This window comes from Bradysia coprophila, chromosome II (assembly GCF_014529535.1).
Source record: "Bradysia coprophila strain Holo2 chromosome II, BU_Bcop_v1, whole genome shotgun sequence".
NCBI classification, from domain to species: Eukaryota; Metazoa; Arthropoda; class Insecta; order Diptera; family Sciaridae; genus Bradysia; species Bradysia coprophila.
The window spans coordinates 8,273,153-8,294,152 of NC_050735.1; the positions used below are offsets into that span (position 1 = coordinate 8,273,153).

Below are 21,000 nucleotides of genomic sequence, written 5' to 3' on the forward strand. Positions count from 1 at the left end.
GACAAGTTTTTTTTTCTAATGGTACTCCGCACTTTACATCGAACTGATGCAAATTCCTTTATGAAGAGAAAACAAAACCACATTAACTTCACTATTATTCACAATTATTTTAACATTTAGATCAATTTTGCCGTTGAATTTAATGATCAAAATTTTGCTGGCCAGCATTTTAGATGAGACACATAAATAAACAAACGTCTGATACATATCATGACAAGCACACAATATGTTTTTGAAGACAATAGAAGCGATGACGGACGTAGGGTGGCTAAATGTACAATTATATTTTACGTTCTTTTGTATGTTGAGACGTACTGAACGCTTTCCTATATCGTTCACTGATACAAAACATCTTTTTTCAAACTCAAACGGTTTATATTGCATAAATTTACTCTTAATTTAGAAGCCTAATATAATAATTAAAAACCAAGAGAAAATGTAACCAAAACCAAAATTTAGTTTATCCACCCTATATCACATTTTGAAATCGTGACTGTAGCGCCGTCATTGCGACCGCTGAGTTAACTAAATTTAAATTTGTGGATTCCAATGTTGTGGGATAAAGTGTGGGTTAAATAAGATTAATACCTTTGGAAAACCCGAAAACTAAATTTCTTCGACTGTAAAAGATTTAATGATTGTACCTCGATAGTATAGAGTCGATACGCTCTCCGCTTCAACAAAGAATGTTTCCTATATTGTACGCGAATTACAGTTTTTTTTCACTAAAAGTGATAGTTAGAGTAGAAGAAGAACAAAGCTTCTCAAGCAGATCTCTAGTGTGATAACTTTGTTTTCGCCATTGTAATTTCTTCCGTACTTTTCTCAGGAATAAATGTTAAAATTTTCCAAAATATTTGAGTTAGCGTTTTTGTGTCCGCAAGTACTGATGCTCAGGCTATAAAAAGTATGATGCCTTTCTGTTGGAAGGGACTTTAATCTATTGGTCCGGTAAAAGGATATTTTGTTAGTGTTAATTGATAAAAATGTGCTAATTAATTAGAAACTTAATAAATGTGCTTCGACAACTGAGCCATATCGTTGTAATAATTTTAGTAAAAACAAACATTTTGTCTCTCTATTTTAAACAATTTCTCTTTGATAAATAACTTGTTGCATCGTAGTATACCCATTGGCTTGCAATTTGCATTTTGAAAAGACTGAGGTTCAGACCATTGCCTTAGAAAAACATTTTAAGAAAATTTGACTTCGTCATGAATTGAGTCTTTCTAGTTTTCTAACATTAGGGGTCGTTAGTCAAACGGCCGCAAACTTTAAATTCAGCGGGAAAGTGATCGATAACACTAAATTCCCATTATGAAAAGCGTTACCGTTTGCTTTACCGTTGAATTTACAGTTTACGGCCGTTTTGCTAACGACCCTCAATAGAGACGACGAAACAAAGATTTTTTAATGGTGAGTTTTGGTAGTCTCACTTCCAGTGAGTTACTTGGCGTTCGCTTTGAGTATGAAACACTTAGTCTCAATCACATCTATATTAAACCCGAACAATCAACCAAAATTGTTTACCAAGAGTGAGATTCGCTCAAGATGGAATCTACTAATTCTTCCTGAGGCTCGCCCGGGGTGAACACAACGTTTTTCATGCTTGCATTTTGCGAAAATCTGCATTTTTGTCCACTTTGAAAGAAAATGAAATAAAAAGCGTGTTTTGGTATTCAACCAATTTAGGTGAGAGGCCAGTGGTCTTTTATTTTGAACTCACACCATCTCGATGTCCTACCGACAGGCATCCCAATGTTATCACTTTTTAAATATTTAGAAGTCCGGAAGTTAGCTCACTATGCCGACATTAGACAAAATTCCAAAAGCTTGAAATCGGCGCCAAGTGATCAATTTTCTTTGCGTAAAATCGAACTACTCGTCCTCGGCTCTGCAACCCTCACGGTCAGTAAAACACTGCAAGCAGATGGGTTTTCTTGTACTTAAATATTTAATGTTGTGATTTTGTTATTACACATTTTATCATTAGTTTTAAACTTAAGTTTACATTTTTTTTTTTGTTCGTGTCATTATCGATAGATTTGTAAATTCAAGTGATTTTTAATGAATAAAAAGAAATATTTATTTTTTGTTGTAAATAATTGTGTTTCTTGTAAAAATATCCCCGTTGGGATTAGGTAAACATTGAACTCTGTTGGAACGGACATTTATTTAGATTGTTGTCTTTGTATATTGTACAAACTAAAAAGGATTTTAACACACACAAGTAATTGGCATGCTACAATTTTAATTCAATGTAATTCAGTTGGTAATGTTAATTGTAAGTAAAAGTTTGAAAATTTTGTTACCAGTGTCGATTTACTTCTTTAAAAAAATCAATCAATGGGTCGTTGATAGCAAAAACTTACTTTTAGTCATACATTGCGACGCAAAAGAGACCTAAATCAATTTTTTTTGTTACACATAGACGAAAGAAAAAGCTGAATTAGGTCTATGTACAGTTGAAGTTTTCAACCGAAAAAAGACTGAAAACTTACACTTTTCTTACAGAAATCTGTGGAGGTACACGAAACGTACAGGGTCGTGTGGGGTGTCATTAGAAAGGTAATTGCATATACTTTCAGGGAAAGTAGAGCTTACGGAAGTTTGGTTGCATCTGTGATGCAATGTAAGCACTTAAACATTTCAACTTCTCATAATTCGTCGTAGATGCTTCCAAAACCCAAGAAAACCCCATTTGCAAAATGAAAGTACATGAAATTACCTTTCTAATGACACCCCACACGACCATGTACATTTCGTGTTCCTCGACAAATTTCTGTAAGAAATGTGTAAGTTTTCAGTCTTTTTTCGGTTGAAAACTTCAACTGTACATATCTCAATGTGGATGAATTTTAAACCCAATACGACCCTATTTGCCCCGGAAGTACGTGCAATTACCTTTCTAATGACACCCCACACGACCCCATACAGCTCGTGTAACTGGAGAAATTTTTGTAAGAACATTTTTGGCTTTTTGATGACATCTTACCAGCCACACAAGCTTCGAAGAATTTTTTTGAAAGTGGTTGTAGGTTCTGGGGTCGAATACCTTACTGGGCACATATAAAAAATTCGAATATAAAATGCGTCCGATTTCGGTCCTGAATTATCCTGAATTCACGCCGTGTGCCTAAAATTTAGATTTCAAGTGAACGAGTCGCTGAAAAAGTGATCCGAAAAATACATTTTAACGTTTCCTTGTTAGAAAGACTTGCGTGATTTTGAATTTCGACCGCACTTACGGCGTGAATTGGTTCGTTTAAATTCAGTTTAGATTGATTTTTTTAATGATAAAATCGACCGATTTCGTTGTATAATCACAGGTAAGTCTCAAGTAACAACCAACCCGTTTCCTATAATTTTCTTGAAATCCAAAATTCATTGCCTAATCTAATCGTTTTCCCATCATTATCTCTTTTTTTTTCTAACGTATGTAGCCCCATCCTGACCATCGCTCAATATGGATACGAAGAATATTTCGACGGATCCACAGTAGCTGTGTGCCTAACATCAGTCGAATCATCTTGGTCCATAATGTTTTTCGTCGGAAGTATATCACTGTTTTTTATACTGCCCTTCATCATACTGCTTGTGCTGTACACCGTCATAGCCAAACATCTAATGGACAATCCCGGCATAACTTCGCACGGCAATCGCAGCAATGTATTGAAATATCGAAAGCAAGTGATTTTTATGTTGGGCGCCGTAGTTTTAAGTTTTTTCGTGTGTCTGTTACCATTCCGCGCTCTCACTTTGTGGATAATCATAGTACCGTCCGAAACGATTTTATCGCTCGGCATTGAGGGCTACTACTCACTTCTGTACTTTTGTCGCATAATGTTGTACTTGAATTCGGCTATGAATCCCATACTCTACAATCTCATGTCGTCGAAATTCCGGGACGGTTTTCTGAGACTACTGCACTGTAAGTCATTGGTAAAGAATAGACTCGTATCGGGCACAAGGAAAGGAACGTTTCACACGACTTCTACTAATTTGAGTAGCTCGCAAAGTGGAGATAAGCGTAAGAGTAGTCGCATTCGTGACGACCCGGAATACATTGACCGCTCGATAAAGTCGAGACGAAGTGTAGACAATTCAGTCGACGAAAGTAGTAAGATAAGAACCATTGAAGCTAACTCAATCGTAAATGGCAATGCAATCTCATGCACGAATGATGTTATACCCGAAACGGACGAAGAACCAACGATAGACATACCAAATGACCGTAGCACATTTTTACAACGGAACATCCGATCAACAATGAATCCTAAACTGCAAAGACTCTGTAACAAATCTACCTCATTCGAAAGTGACGCCGCTTACAAACCGAATAGACTTGACCATTGTCAGACGAAATACAATAATGGACATCCGAAAATTGATGTTGAAACATCAACGACACCATCCGCACAGAACGAATTAAAAAATGATTCGACCGCAATGCTTGCACGTACCAACGAAAATGCGATTGAAGCGATTGAGTCACCGCCAAATAATTTTGAATCGGAGCAATTGAATATTGGAAATAATTGCCATAAAAAGCACCAGCATCACGACAGTGCACATAATAATGGTGCGGACGAGTACAATGAGTATCAAAGTTTTTTGTGTCGTAAAAGAGATTTGGAAAGTTTGGTTTAAAAGTTTGGCTTCCATCAGATCGGTGTGTGTCTGTATATTACTCTTTATCCACATTATCATCGTCATCATCATAAAAAGAATAGAGAGACAAGTATACAAACTTACATATTATATAGTCAGTATTAACTTTATTGTAATAATGTTTCGTTCCATAATCGAAAATAATGAAAATATTTAAACTCTATCTTTTTATACAATGCCATTTATTTTCTAGTCAATTATTTATTATGATGATTGTAATAACGCCAGAACCAGAATAATATTTTCAAATTTCAACAAACAAAAAATAAAAAAATAAAACTGAAAATAATAGCAGAGCCTTATTGGGATATAATATAAATGAAGACAAATAAATTTTTTTGGACAAAAATCATTTGGTGTATTCCCGTCAGCGTTTATCAGCGCTGATAATATTAACACGCTGATAAACTGCAAAAAAAAACTAGCCTCGAGGCTGTTATACAATCATTAAATGAATTTCTTGTGCAGAATTAGCAACAGCTGTTTATCCACTAGTAACTTACACATAAACACTAATAGGAACTTGAGCGCCGTCTGTGCATAAGATTTCAATTTTTTACTTTTGATTTCTGGCAAACAAATCTATAACATTAAATGAAATGACAAACAACTTAGCACAGGTCATTGTGTAGGAAAATTTTTAAGAGCAATGGACTTTTTACAAATTTGTAGCCTACATTTAGGTGGAAAAATATTCGTTTTTTGATGAAATCTCTGAATCAAAATCTTTTTTTTTTTGAAAAAGTAAAACCACTAAATCACGCAAAAATTAGTTTCTTTTAAAGAAAAAATTGGTTTGTGTAACTTAACCCACTTGGAGAAACCTGTGTAGATAACATAAATTTACACAACCTGCAAAGGTTTCTTCAAGTAAGAAAAGTTATAACCCACAAACCAATTTTTCCTTTAAAAGTGTCATTATTTTGCCCGCTGTAATGGTTTTACTTTTTCAAAAAAAAAAAATCAGAGAGTTGCTAATATGACGACTGGGTCGTTTCGACGGATAGAGGGAATATTACGAATGACAGTTGGGCTTTTGAGAGAGAATTCAATACATTTTCGCTCAACCAATTTCAAAATCATTCGACATATTCCCTCTATCCGTCGAAACGACCCAGTCGTAATATTAGTATCTCTCTGAAAAAGATTTGATTTCAAAGAAATCATAAAAAAATATTTTCCGCCTAATTGTAGGCTAAAAAACAGTCAAAAAGTCTATAGCTCTTAGCTCTTACACTGAGAAAAAAGTTGACAGTTCTGTCCACAAGGTAATGTAATTTTTCATATAAAAATCTGATTGATTATCTGTGACAGGTAATGCTGTTTTTATATGAGAAATTACATTACCTGTGGAAAGATTATCTGACACAGGTAATAATCTGAAAACTTGTACAGTGTAGGGTCCAATTATTCCAAACTACAATATCTTTTAGAAAAATTTCTTCTGTTCTGGAGTTACTGCTATACAGTCGGAATGGAACCAGAAAATTCGTCTGAATTCACTGTCGTTCTATAATTCTATTTTCAGGAACGTAGCTCTGGTAACTACAAACTAGTTGAAAGTCTGAATGTTAGTCGAACAAATAGTCAAAAAAGTAAGTAATAGCTAGAGTGTAGAACAAAGAAGTAGTAGACTTCTTTTTGTAAAACAGTCACAAAAATAACTATTATTCGAGCAAGGGGATCAATAAAATAGTTTTGTCACACAAGTGTTTCTGACTGCAACAGATATTCATGTAATGATTGACAATTTAACCGTATGAATGTAACTGATGCGACCTTTCAAATCTGTTAACGCCGATAAACGCTGACGGGAATACCGCTATTGTTGTTATTCTCAATTATTGGTATGCACGCTATGACATTCGCTTAACTGCTTCTTTTAAAACAATCTTTTTACAATGAAAAAAGAACTCCCATTTAAACATTAGCATCCGTCGATATACAATAAATTTAAAGATTTTTTTCTTCTGAGTTTATTAAGCTTCCTCTGTGATTATATACCAATCTGAAAGAGATTCACTGTAAATTGCAACATCAACGTCGATGTAAGTACAGCATATAGAAGAACATTGGTGGAACATGAAGCAGGGAAATAATATTCAGAAATACTCTTACACGTAAAGTGATTTTTAAATCGGTGTAAGGTTTGCATACAACTAAAATTTAATCTGGGGCTGCTCTGTCTACCTACGATTGTCAATCAGTAATCTGAAAATAAAATATAATTTGAAGGTAAGTAGAAGAGGAAGCATGAATGTCGTAGTCAGTATATTTTATTTTATTTTATTTTATTTTATCTGTTTAATGATCAACAAACAGGCCAAAGCCCAATAATATGTCAATCAGCAAATTACAAAAATGGAAAACTTTAGGAAAAATCATAAACCGAAAGCATAGCAAAACGTTAACAATGTCAACAACCATCACTATAATCAAAATCAAAAAGCGAAATGATCCTTGACTAGGCTCTTAGAAACAGAAAACCTGTCATCCATTAAGTTTAATCGTGAGAAATATACGTCGTGGTGCTCTTGCAGGCGATAAATAGGACAATTTCTCTGTACATTAGTCTTGAATTTTGGAAGGTAAAACAAAGTTTTTTGCCGTGTGGATGTAGAACGTCGATCAAACTTAAGATGATGATAAAGTTGAGAATCGATACGATGATGGATCAGTTTGAACAGAGTGAGTTCGTCATTTTCCAACCGTCGTGACTCCAACGAGTGTAACTTCAGAAACTTTAGCCTTTTGTCGTATGATTGTTTCTCCATGTTGAATTTGTAGAAAAACATCCTTGAGAATTTCCTCTGAACACGTTCAATTTGATCGATTGCATTGAGATAGAACGGACTCCAGACCGACGAGCAATATTCCAACCTGTTTCGGACGAGAGAGTTGTAAAGAATCATCATGCTTGTTTGGTTAGAAAAATATCTTCCACAGCGAAAAATGAAACCTATCAGACGATATGCCTTCCTTGTTACCAAATCGACATGCTCATTGAATGACAGTTTATCGTCAATTGTAACTCCGAGGTCCACCTTTGAGTGTACTCTCTCGATGATTTTGCCACTAAATACATAAGGAAATTCAATTCGGTTAAGACTGTGTGTGAAAGACATAACAGCACATTTCCTATGGTTTAGGCTCATAAGATTGGTTTCACACCACCGTTCCACTATATCGAGATCTTTTTGGAGAAGACGACAATCATCTTCAGTAACAATCGCACGAGGTTATAGTCGAGGTAATTTAGAGAAAATGCGGTATACCGTGTCACCATGGTCACCATTTAAGAAGTATTACACGATGAGCTTGAAAATGTCCATACCAGATATGTCGTACACATGAAATGAACTTAAGCTAGCCCTGCAGTCCGTGTAAGAGAGTTACTTGATAATATTAAAACACAGCATGTTTGGTATCGTTGGAAAGGTGAGACTCTAGGCTAACTCAGCAATACAAATTTAGAGCAAGAATTGACCAGGGTCCCAAACAAAGAACACTTCGTTTATCTCAAAATTTTGCCGTACAGTCGATTTTAATATTATGTATGTGAGTAAGTAATCACAAGACTGCCATCTACTGTCAATAAAAAAAAATCATGTACGCGACATGCGACACATCATACAGTTTCAAGCTCACCGTGATTAAGTTTATGTAATTCCACATGCGCTGTTATAATAATAGCATGATTAATTGGATAGATTTCTTCCATCGTACGGTAAAAACTTATTTTGACAGACCGAAAACAACCGACCGTCATCCACAGAAGCAAACATAACCTTAACTTAAACAAATTTGTTCTTTATGCTTAATTTCCTCTTATTTCCTCTTACGCTCCGTTTAGCTAAACTACGCCTCTTTTTTATTGTTTAAAACGTAAACGGAGTGCAAACGGAAATCAAGCATTAAAACTTCAAAGTGATGTAGTGTTGGCATCTATGTGGATGACGATTGACATTTTGATAAGACTTGGAAGAAACCAATCGAGTAGGTTCAAAAAGATGACACTTCATTTCTGATCATTTCATTTCATTTATTTCATTTCATTTTTAAAATTCAAATTAATACAACGTAGCTACATTATGCTAAATATTAATTCTAAGGAGCTACTTCATAAAGTGCACTATCAAATTATGAACATTTTTTTATTCAAAGGCTAAAAAAGGAAAATATATTGCTAACAGATACCCAGCCATACCAATGAAAATAGATAAGTAGGTATGGCCAGTCCATACAAGTCGGAGCACAGACGGATTTGCATGGCGCCACCTCAAACGAACTCGTTTCTAGTGAAACGCACTAGAAATGAGTTCGTTTGAGGTGGCGCCATGCAAATCCGTATGTGCTCCGGCTAGAACAAATTTGAACGTTTGGCCATACCTATCCATTTACTTTCATTGGGCCAGACGCCTTCCATCTTATTATATTGACTGAAATTCAGAGTCTTACGACAGCTAATCACTTGAAATGTCCGTAACAGTTTACTATGACAGTTCACTATGATAATTTGACAATGTTCTACATTGGTAAAAACGTTAAACACCACGATACCTAAGTAATTCCTAACGAACTTTCAAAATTTTGATTTTGATCGACGAAGAATGAAAATCATGAGAATATTGAGGATAAGGATTAAGTACTTGAGGTTTAGTTCGTAGATGGTTGTCATTGGAGTAGCGACTTGGGACTTATATTTCTAATTTTTTTTTCTAATTATCTCGATCATATACCAAAAAAAATTGAGTCGGAGTCGGGTTCTTAAATAGAATGCGCTAGAAGTGCCTTTAGAAACAAGATCTTCTCTATCATGCGTCAGAATTCGTGGGCTGAAAAATTTTCGTACAATATCTAATCCATGTGCACTATTCTCAAAGACTATTCTACTATTAATTAAAACATTAACTATGAAATATCTTAAGTTGTTAACGATGCTTATCGAACAAACTGATTCGAGCCGGTCGAAAATGTTCACATTTTTAAAGGACAATTTTAAAATTAAACCGCCGCGGAAAACAGGAACAACCACCTGATTTTTCCTATCTGTATTATGTCGCGGCTAAATAAATACAAAAGAACCCATTGGAAAAAGTGAACAAGCTGGACCGTCTAGAACAAAAATCACTTTTTACGCCATAATGTAAATAATTCCAAGGTAGATATTGTGTGGAGGTAATATGCCATTCAGACACACGAAATAGCACATAAGTTCGATGCCAGTGACATCTTTTTTTTTAATGGTTGACTACGATTTCATTTACGATTCGTATTTATTTTTTGTTTTCAACGAAGGGCTGAGATGGCGTTTGTATCGAACTTTCTTGCCACCGCACATCTGATTTGGTCTATGACATTACCTCAACACTATATTTACCTTGAATAATTCATCGTATGCTTTATCATTATTGCTGAATGTTTTGCAAAATGTTGAACATGCTGTAAGCTGAGTTCAAAATCTGAAAAAAAAGTTTTAATTATTGTCAATATCGTTTGACATGCCAAATTAGTTGCAAACATGCTTTTGTTTTCCATTCACACGAAAACTCTATTTTTCAACATTTTATCCCTTTTCATGAAAATAACTAATACATGACCAGGGATAAAAGTTGAAAAGGAGAGTTTTCGTGTTATATTTGTTCATCCGAGACGTATCCGAGATCAATAAACGCACAAAAACGAGACTTTTCATTTTTATCACGAATTAAGTAATGGATTTCACATGCTCATATGAAAAATGTATTAAAATTTACTATTTATTTTTCGAGGTTAGCTGGATGAATTTGACAACTAATTTGTGAGAATTTGAGAATAAACCGTTATTTGACACGGAACAGTGTAAAATCCCACAAACCGGCCAAATGTGAACAGACCTTAGTGAATGTCTCCAAAGTTAATGGGTAGAGTTTTCCAATCATCAGCGTCAGAGGTTTTTTCAAATATTCGCCGAAAATGATCATACATTTTTTGGTCGATTCTGGCTGTTCAAACCAGTCCGATTCGAATAAGCAGTAGGACAGCTGATCGTATGATAGCATAATCTCGTTCCCGAAGTACGTAATCATAAATATTTCGGAAATGAAGTAAAAAATTATAACAAGATACATGACACGCTCAAATGTATTATCGCCAACATCCTTGAAAGAGGTGAACCATTAAAAGACGATCGATTGCTTTAAGTAAAATTAGATTACTAATGCAAGGCAATAAATAGATCCACAAATGCACAGGCCACTGGTGCCAAGTCGAATGAAAAATAGGCCTGAAAAAAAGGACCCCAATTCGTTTGTCAATCTGCAAAATAAAATTTAAATTTATAGATTGTGGTGATCATCACACAGTGCTTCACGCTCACATACGCCATTAAGTATAAGTGAGTATCAATTGACGTCTTTAAGTCGTCTAGAAAATTGACGTGATTTTTCTCCAACTTTTTAGCACTTATTCCACTATTCTGTCCCAGCTTCTTCAACTCACTTCCTAGTACTTCATACCGCAATGAACATACAAACAGTAGATACCATATTATTACGGAGAAAGAAGAAATCATCACCGACGCAAGTGTTTGGACAAAAAGAAAGAAAGCTGCAATCCAAAATACAATGTCACTGTTTTTCCAATCCAAAAAAAATCCAATTTCTAGAAATAATGTTTTTTCGGTGCCCATAAAGGGTATGAGTACAGTTGACAAAAAAGCGCCAAAGGTTGTAGCAATTACAAAAATTGCTGCACATTTCGTAAATTTTTTTAATTTGTTGTCGAGTGTAGCGTAGTCATCATAATCCTGAACAGAGAAAACACAGACACGATACGCTAAATCGCAAATTTTGTTTTGTTTCCAAATAAAAAACGAAAGTTTAACAAACAAAGCAGCAACTTCAATTGATACTTCCACTAAAAATATTTTCTTCTCGACTTTTTCATTTGTAATTGCTCCAACCATCAATGATAGGAGAAAAAGTAGGTAAAACACGCTATAAAATAACTTAATCCTTTTTTCTTTTGCTGTAGGTATATCCCCGCGATGCCAGACACCAATCCGATAATAGAACGACATTATCAGAGTGATTAGTTCATTTATTTTAATTGAGTGCATCCTGAGACCGTTAGTAAAAGTCCTGAACGCTCGAAAGTAAATTTAAAACTAAACGGAAACTTGGAATTTAACCCAGTGCATGAGTTCTTTGCTGACGTGGTCCCTTTCGTAAAAATATAAAATGCAAATTACAAGCCTTCCATGTTAACTGTCAAATCGTTTATTGTAAAGCTTTTTGATCATAACATTCCTTATAGTATACGTAATGGGAAAACTGTGTCATTTATGTAACGGAAAATGTATCCTCTGATTCAAGAGTGAGTTTTATTCATTCCTAGGCTAAAAGTTTGATAATTATTCGCTAAAAAGACTTATAAAAGACGAAATTTAAACGAGTTTAAAATTTGCGACCAGAGCGAAGCGAAAACTGTAACTCACTCGACATGGGACATGGACAGGCCCGGCCTGGCCATACTGGCCGATCGGGCGAAGCCCAACGCACCTTTTCATTTTGTCGCTTTTTTCCTATATTGGCGCCTCTTTTAGTTGAATCTTTGTTCTACAAGCCCGATGCGCCTTTTAGTAGCCAGTTCGGCGCTGGACATGGAAGACTCCAATTCGGAGTAAAACGTCGCTCGCAGAACCTTCAACTCTGTGCAGTTGGTTCAAAACTAAATTCGAACGTCGTAAGATTTTGTAGAGTTTCTAAAGTCATTAATGTCAAATAGCAAAAATGCGTCCGTTTCACACTTTAACAGTCGAACTTTTTATTTTGAATTTGAATTTTTCGTCTTTTTCAATTTTTCGTTGTTTTGCTACAGAAAGTGTTCAATTTTGGGTTTTAATATTTTATTTTAGAATTTAATTTGGAAGCACAATACTCTAACTTACAACCGGGTAAATAAAAGAATCAATAGAAATAAGTAACTTTTTATCCGATTTATGTCGTATAGTGCTCGGCTTTTAATTTTGTGGTATAGTGGCCGCGCGACTTTCAATTTGATGTACTATGCCAATTCAGCTGTTTGATTAACTAGTCTATGTGAACAAACAAAGTCAGTTAATTTTGTAATCAGTGGTATTTATTTCAATATAATTTAACATAAAATTCAAATTAGTACAACGTAGCTCCAGTGTGCTAAATATTAATTCTAAGGAGCTACTTCATAAAGTGAATTATATAATATTATGACCATATTTGAATTTAAAGGCTAAAAAAGGAAAATATATTGCTAACAGATACCCGGCCAGACAACTTCCATCTTATTATATTGACTGAAAGTCAGAGTACAACAGCAAATCACTTGATATGTCCGTAACGATGAGTTCACCATGATAATTTGACATTGGTAAAAACGTTAAATACCACGATAACTTGAGTAATTCCTAACGAGCTTTCAACATTTTGGTTTTGATCGACGAATCGACGAAGAATTAAAATCATGAGAATATTGAATGTTGAAGTAGTAACAACACTCCTCAATGGAAGTGTTTTCCCTTTTTAACTTGTTATTCACAAAAATTACGCATGATTTTTCAAAAAGGAAAATAACTAATCCTTATCAAAACGTATGGCGCAGAACACGGTACAATTGCCTCAATTTAAACAGGGGCGAGCCGAAAATAAAACACTTTATTTATTTTAAATTGTACCATTTAAACATTTATTACCGACCGGTTTCGTCAGCTAAGCTAACATCATCAGAGCAATATCTCGACTAAAACATTAAATTTAAACTGATATCCTATCACCTATCTAAATCGTTAGATAAGGTCGTCTTACTAGGTGCATAAATAACATAAAAACCTTTCCTCAGAATAAAAACAAAAACAAAAACATTCGTATCCTCTCATGTTACAACTACACATCAAATGTGAATGCAAATATATCAAATGACTAATTACTCTCATATTGAATGCAATAAGAACAAATCTACTGCCCAGTTACTCTCTCATTGACTCAAAAAACGCTGATTCATTCCTCCGCATCACAGTCATAGTAAATTTCGCTCGTACTCGAGTCCGGCGAATCATCTGTTAGGTCAATGATTCTCTCGTCCACTTTTCTATTTAACACAAACAGATTGAGCAGCGGAGATTTTATATTTCCATCATCTACGTTCAGAAGGTTTTCGTGTTTATGTTTGTGAATGTGTATAGCCTCATAGTATTCTACCTTCCAATTTTGCTTGACCGGCTGTATAAGTCTTAGGTCACTTATGTTGATCATGTGTTTTGTAATGAAAATGTGCCGTCCCACTGCGGTTTTTTGTTTCCACCTTGCTGAATTTACGTGCTCATTGAAACGTACGAAAAGCTTCCTAATTGTCATTCCAAAATAAGCTCGCCCACAACATCCGCAGTTTATCCTGTAGATTCCGGACTTGTGGAGATCCAGTGGTGTATCTTTTAAAGGTCCAAGCAAGTCTCTCAGTGACCCTTCGTTTCTGTGGACCAAATCGACGCCAAATTTCTTGTATATTGGCCTAAGCTGTTTTGTAAACTTCGGGTAATATCTGAAACTGACTCTTGTCTCTGGTTCTTTAGGCTCACCATAGAAACTAGTCATCTCGCTTAGCAACTTCTTTTTCTTGTGCTTATTGATGATTTCCAATATCGCAGATTTCTTGAAACCATTTACCCATCCGATTTCCAAAATCTTCTCTGTTTCTCTATCGATTTGTTCTTCGTTCAGGGGGAGGTTAACCATAAAATCAGCCATCGAGTGGTATGCTGCCATTTTATGCTTCATATCATGGAAAGAATCACTGGTGATCATTCTCATCGTTTTGGTCGGCTTTCTATAGACATCCACTCTCACCTTACCGTCCACCACTTCACACATTACATTCAGGAAAGGAAGTCTACCGTCTTCTGTTTGCCTTTCAATTGTGAAACGAATAGCTCCTTTCTTGACCTTATCCATTTCATCTTCAAACAGCTTCTTTAGAGCATCGAATTTTCTCCTATTCTGTATTGCAAAGGTGTCGTCCATATATCTCGTGTAGAAACGTGGAAACAGCGGATGTCTTTCAAGCTTTGTCTCGAAGAAACACATAAACAATTCGGCCATGAAACCTGACAGTGAATTTCCTATTCCAGCCCCGTCGTCTTTCGTGTACACGATGCCTCGGAAACGGAAACAGTTGTGTTTCATACATACGGCTGCTAAATCTGTGTACGCTACTGCTAACGGTGTGCTAACACCATTTTCGATTAACCATGCAAACAGTATCTTCAAAGTGAAATCCATTGGTATGCTTGGGTACATCGATGACACGTCTAGCGAACCCATTTCTTCGTTTCTATTGACCGCCACTCCATTCACTTGTCTGGCAAATTCAGTACCGTTCAGAACGGATTTTCCTTTTGGTCTCGGAAGTTTTCCGAAAATCTTCACCAACTTTTTCGCTATATTCTCTGTCGGCGCATTTACATTTGAAGCAACTGGACGAGCTTTTCTATCACCATCTGCGTCCGGATCTTTATGAATTTTGATCATCAAATATAGACTAGGAACTTCTGGATTGCTGACTTTCCACTTTCTTAATTCATATCTCGGCTTTTCACACAGAACGTTTTTGTGTTTATCTAGAATGTCTTCAACTTCCTTGACCATATCATATAACGGATCATTCATACATTCCGCATATTGCCCTTCATTAATAGTCTTCAGAGCAATTCTATCGTAGTCGTCTCTCTCCATCACCACAATGTTGTTGCTTTTATCTGCCTTCGCAAAAACCACATCTTTCTCTCTCATTGATTTTACTGCTTCGTACATTCTCTTGATGTTGTCTCCAGATTTTGCTAATTTCGTTGCCATCTCGTTTCTCATTAAACTGACTGCTTTCGTTTCAATTGTGTCTTTCATTTCATCCATTTCTCTCCTGACCGATGCCATCACATCTACACATATGTCTTCGATCGGCGACTTTTTAGGTGGTAAAATGAATTTCAATCCTCTGTTGAGCAGTGCCATTTCATCCGTCGAAAATTCTTTGGACGATAAATTAATGACAAAATCGTCTATTATTTGGGGCTCAGCTTTGCTATAATCAGCTTTCTTCTGTTTCACCGAGAGTAGGCGCTTGATCTTCTTTTGTTGCCTGATTCTCGACTTTAATTTTTTGTGTTCGATGACCTCCCTTATATAACGGTCGTCGCTCATCCATTTTTCGTACAGCGGGCCTGCAGAGCATTCCTTCAACAAACGCATATGCAACTCATACAAAATTCTTTCCGTATGAACAAGGTCCGAATGGTGTTTATTAATTTCTAAATTCAGCCACCTCCTTTTAGCCTCAAGCATAGCTTTGTACGATCTTCCATTCTTTATACCAACATCGATGTGGATGAATTTTGGAAAAACTTTTTTGTTTTTACACACTTTTAGATATCTAATTGTCTGTTTCATCATCTCGACTCTCGTTTTGAGTCTAAAATAAACGTTCCGCTTTTGTGACCAAGTAGTCATAAATAACTCACAAAAATTACGCATGATTTTTCAAAAAGGAAAATAACTAATCCTTATCAAAACGTATGGCGCAGAACACGGTACAATTGCCTCAATTTAAACAGGGGCGAGCCGAAAATAAAACACTTTATTAGATAGAATTGCTCTGAAGACTATTAATGAAGGGCAATATGCGGAATGTATGAATGATCCGTTATATGATATGGTCAAGGAAGTTGAAGACATTCTAGATAAACACAAAAACGTTCTGTGTGAAAAGCCGAGATATGAATTAAGAAAGTGGAAAGTCAGCAATCCAGAAGTTCCTAGTCTATATTTGATGATCAAAATTCATAAAGATCCGGACGCAGATGGTGATAGAAAAGCTCGTCCAGTTGCTTCAAATGTAAATGCGCCGACAGAGAATATAGCGAAAAAGTTGGTGAAGATTTTCGGAAAACTTCCGAGACCAAAAGGAAAATCCGTTCTGAACGGTACTGAATTTGCCAGACAAGTGAATGGAGTGGCGGTCAATAGAAACGAAGAAATGGGTTCGCTAGACGTGTCATCGATGTACCCAAGCATACCAATGGATTTCACTTTGAAGATACTGTTTGCATGGTTAATCGAAAATGGTGTTAGCACACCGTTAGCAGTAGCGTACACAGATTTAGCAGCCGTATGTATGAAACACAACTGTTTCCGTTTCCGAGGCATCGTGTACACGAAAGACGACGGGGCTGGAATAGGAAATTCACTGTCAGGTTTCATGGCCGAATTGTTTATGTGTTTCTTCGAGACAAAGCTTGAAAGACATCCGCTGTTTCCACGTTTCTACACGAGATATATGGACGACACCTTTGCAATACAGAATAGGAGAAAATTCGATGCTCTAAAGAAGCTGTTTGAAGATGAAATGGATAAGGTCAAGAAAGGAGCTATTCGTTTCACAATTGAAAGGCAAACAGAAGACGGTAGACTTCCTTTCCTGAATGTAATGTGTGAAGTGGTGGACGGTAAGGTGAGAGTGGATGTCTATAGAAAGCCGACCAAAACGATGAGAATGATCACCAGTGATTCTTTCCATGATATGAAGCATAAAATGGCAGCATACCACTCGATGGCTGATTTTATGGTTAACCTCCCCCTGAACGAAGAACAAATCGATAGAGAAACAGAGAAGATTTTGGAAATCGGATGGGTAAATGGTTTCAAGAAATCTGCGATATTGGAAATCATCAATAAGCACAAGAAAAAGAAGTTGCTAAGCGAGATGACTAGTTTCTATGGTGAGCCTAAAGAACCAGAGACAAGAGTCAGTTTCAGATATTACCCGAAGTTTACAAAACAGCTTAGGCCAATATACAAGAAATTTGGCGTCGATTTGGTCCACAGAAACGAAGGGTCACTGAGAGACTTGCTTGGACCTTTAAAAGATACACCACTGGATCTCCACAAGTCCGGAATCTACAGGATAAACTGCGGATGTTGTGGGCGAGCTTATTTTGGAATGACAATTAGGAAGCTTTTCGTACGTTTCAATGAGCACGTAAATTCAGCAAGGTGGAAACAAAAAACCGCAGTGGGACGGCACATTTTCATTACAAAACACATGATCAACATAAGTGACCTAAGACAGCCGGTCAAGCAAAATTGGAAGGTAGAATACTATGAGGCTATACACATTCACAAACATAAACACGAAAACCTTCTGAACGTAGATGATGGAAATATAAAATCTCCGCTGCTCAATCTGTTTGTGTTAAATAGAAAAGTGGACGAGAGAATCATTGACCTAACAGATGATTCGCCGGACTCGAGTACGAGCGAAATTTACTATGACTGTGATGCGGAGGAATGAATCAGCGTTTTTTGAGTCAATGAGAGAGTAACTGGGCAGTAGATTTGTTCTTATTGCATTCAATATGAGAGTAATTAGTCATTTGATATATTTGCATTCACATTTGATGTGTAGTTGTAACATGAGAGGATACGAATGTTTTTGTTTTTGTTTTTATTCTGAGGAAAGGTTTTTATGTTATTTATGCACCTAGTAAGACGACCTTATCTAACGATTTAGATAGGTGATAGGATATCAGTTTAAATTTAATGTTTTAGTCGAGATATTGCTCTGATGATGTTAGCTTAGCTGACGAAACCGGTCGGTAATAAATGTTTAAATGGTACAATTTAAAATAAATAAAGTGTTTTATTTTCGGCTCGCCCCTGTTTAAATTTAAAATTAAACTTGTTATTATTATCCAAACTAGCGTCACGAAACCTCCGCTATCGCTTCGGTTCATGATTTTTTGTAAGTTTTTTTTTTTACTGTAATGGTCAAAGGATTAAGTACTCTTGTTTTAGTTCGTAGATGGTTATCATTGGACTTGAAACTTGAAATGATTTTTTTCCTTATTATCTCAATCATATAGAAAAAAATAGAGTCGGAGTAGGGTTCTGAAATAGAATGCACTAGAAGTGCCTTTAGGAACAAGATCTTCTCTATCATGTGTCAGAATTCGTGGGCCGAAAAATTTTCTTAAATATCTAATCCATGTGCACTATTCTCAAAGACTATTCTACTACTAATTAAAACATTAACTATGACATAACTTAAGTTTTAATGTCATGATGTTTATAATTCCAAGGTAGATATAGTGTGAAGGCAATTTGCCATTCAGACGCGCGGCCTAGCACATAAGTTCGATGCCAATGACATTGTTTCTTTATTGGTTGACTACGATTTACTTGTGTTTCACAAAACGTTTTCGCTATCTTACAGCAGATGGCCCGACTTTCTGTGCAATTTTTTGTTTTCAACGAAGGGGGCAGATGGCGTTTGTATCGAACTTTCGTGTCACCGAACATCTGATTCCACACTATATTTACCGTGCATAATCCATCGTAGGCTTTATCATTACTGCTGAATGTTTTGTAAAATGTTGAACATGCTGTAAGCTGAATTCAAAATCTGAAACAAAAGTGGTCATTTTATAGATTTGTTCCAAGGTCACTTCAAACCATCAAATTTCATCCACAGAAGACAACTTAACCGGGCAAATGTAAACAGACCTTAGTGAATGTCTCCAAAGTTAATGGGTAGAGTTTTCCAATCATCAGCGTCAGAGGTTTTTTCAAATATTCGCCGAAAATGATCATACACTTTTTCGTCGATTCTGGCTGTTCAAACCAGTCCGATTCGAATAAGCAGTAGGACAGCTGATCGTATGATAGCATAATCTCGTTCCCGAAATACGTAAGCATAAATATTTCGGAAATGAAGTAAAAAAGTATCATAAGATATGTGACACGCTCAAATGTATTTTCGCCAACATCCTTCAAAGAGGTGAACCATTAAAAGACGGTCGATTCGCGATTGCTTTAAGTGAAATTAATTTACTAATGCAAGGCAATAAATAGATCCACAGATACACAGGCCACTGGTGCCAAGTCGAATTAAAAATAGGCCTGAAAACAAGGACCCCAATTCGTTTGTCAATCTGCAAAAGAAAATTTAAATTTATAGATTGTGGTGATCATACAGTGCTTCACGCTCACATACCCCATTAAGTATAAGTGAGTATCAATTGACGTCTTTAAGTCGTCTAGAAAATTGACGTGATTTTTCTCCAACTTTTTAGCTCTTATTCCACTATTCTGTCCCAGATTCTTCAACTCACTTCCTAGTACTTCATACCGCAATGAACATACAAACAGTAGATACCATATTATTACGGAGAAAGAAGAAATCATCACCGACGCAAGCGATTGGACAAAAAGAAAGAAAGCTGCAATCCAAAACACAATGTCACTGTTTTTCCAATCCAAAAAAAATCCAATTTCTAGAAATAATGTTTTTTCGGTGCCCATAAAGGGTATGAGTACAGCTGACAAGAAAGCGCCCAAGGATGTAGCAATTGCAAATATGCCTGACCATTTCGCAAATTTTTTTAATTTGTTGTTGAATGTAGCGTAGTCATCATCATCTTGAATAGAGAAAACACAGACACGATACGCTAAATCGCAAATTTTGCTTTGTTTCCAAATTAAAAACGAAAGTTTTACAAACAACGTTGCAACTTCAATTGATACTTCCACTAAAAATATTTTCTTCTCAACTTTTTCATTTGTAATTGCTCCAACCATCAATGATAGGAGAAAAAGTAGGTAAAACACCCAATAGAATAACTTAATCCTTATTTCTTTTGCTGTAGGTATGTTCCCGCGATGCCAGACACTAATCCGATAATATAACGACATTATCAGAGTGATTAGTTTATTTATTTTAATTGAGTGCATCCTGAGACCGTTAGTAAAAGTCCTGAACGCTCGAAAGTAAATTTAAAACTAAACGGAAACTTGGAATTTAACCCAGTGCATGAGTTCTTCGCTGACGTGGTCCCTTTCGTAAAAATATAAAATGCAAATTACAAGCCTTCCATGTTAACTGTCAAATCGTTTATTGTAAAGCTTTTTGATCATAACATTCCTTATAGTATACATAATGGGAAAACTATGTCATTTATATAACGGAAAATGTATCCTCTGATTCAAGAGTGAGTTTTATTCACTCCTAGGCTAAAAGTTTGATAATTACTCGCTAAAAAGACTTATAAAAGACGAAATTTAAACGAGTTTGAAATTTGCGACCAGAGCGAAGACTGTAACTCACTCGACATGGGACATGGACAGGCCCGGCCTGGTCATACTGGGCGATCGGGCGAAGCCCAACAAACTAAATTCGAACGTCGTAAGATTTTGTAGAGTTTCTAAAGTCATTGATATCAAATCGCAAAAATGCGTTCGTTTCACGCTTTTTAACAGTCGTACTTTT

The 21,000-nt window shown here is 35.9% G+C and overlaps 3 protein-coding genes and 1 long non-coding RNA gene across 5 annotated transcripts in view; 2 read left to right on the forward strand and 2 right to left on the reverse strand.

The window, feature by feature from the left end:
* LOC119070321 (growth hormone secretagogue receptor type 1-like) overlaps window positions 1–5,000 on the forward strand; it is a 57,044-nt gene extending 52,044 nt beyond the window's left edge. For both annotated transcript variants that reach the window (XM_037174593.1, XM_037174601.1), the window contains exon 5: window positions 3,444–5,000. In XM_037174593.1, coding sequence (XP_037030488.1) covers window positions 3,444–4,650 — 1,207 coding nt within the window. In that variant the 3' untranslated portion in view covers window positions 4,651–5,000. The remainder of the gene's footprint in view (window positions 1–3,443) is intronic.
* LOC119070809 overlaps window positions 1–21,000 on the forward strand; it is a 531,393-nt gene that overhangs the window by 382,334 nt on the left and 128,059 nt on the right. The gene's annotated exons all lie outside the window — the stretch shown is intronic.
* Window positions 10,080–11,770, reverse strand: LOC119070459 (odorant receptor 94a-like). Its single transcript, XM_037174816.1, has 4 exons — window positions 11,034–11,770; window positions 10,869–10,968; window positions 10,548–10,811; window positions 10,080–10,133 (listed from the first exon to the last, which is right to left on the reverse strand). Exons 1-4 carry the CDS (start codon window positions 11,768–11,770, stop codon window positions 10,080–10,082), a joined length of 1,155 nt encoding a protein of 384 aa, XP_037030711.1.
* Window positions 19,084–20,465, reverse strand: LOC119070469 (odorant receptor 94a-like). The gene is made up of 4 exons (XM_037174827.1): window positions 19,729–20,465; window positions 19,567–19,666; window positions 19,239–19,502; window positions 19,084–19,137 (listed from the first exon to the last, which is right to left on the reverse strand). The coding sequence occupies exons 1-4, from the start codon at window positions 20,463–20,465 to the stop codon at window positions 19,084–19,086; spliced, it is 1,155 nt and encodes a 384-aa protein (XP_037030722.1).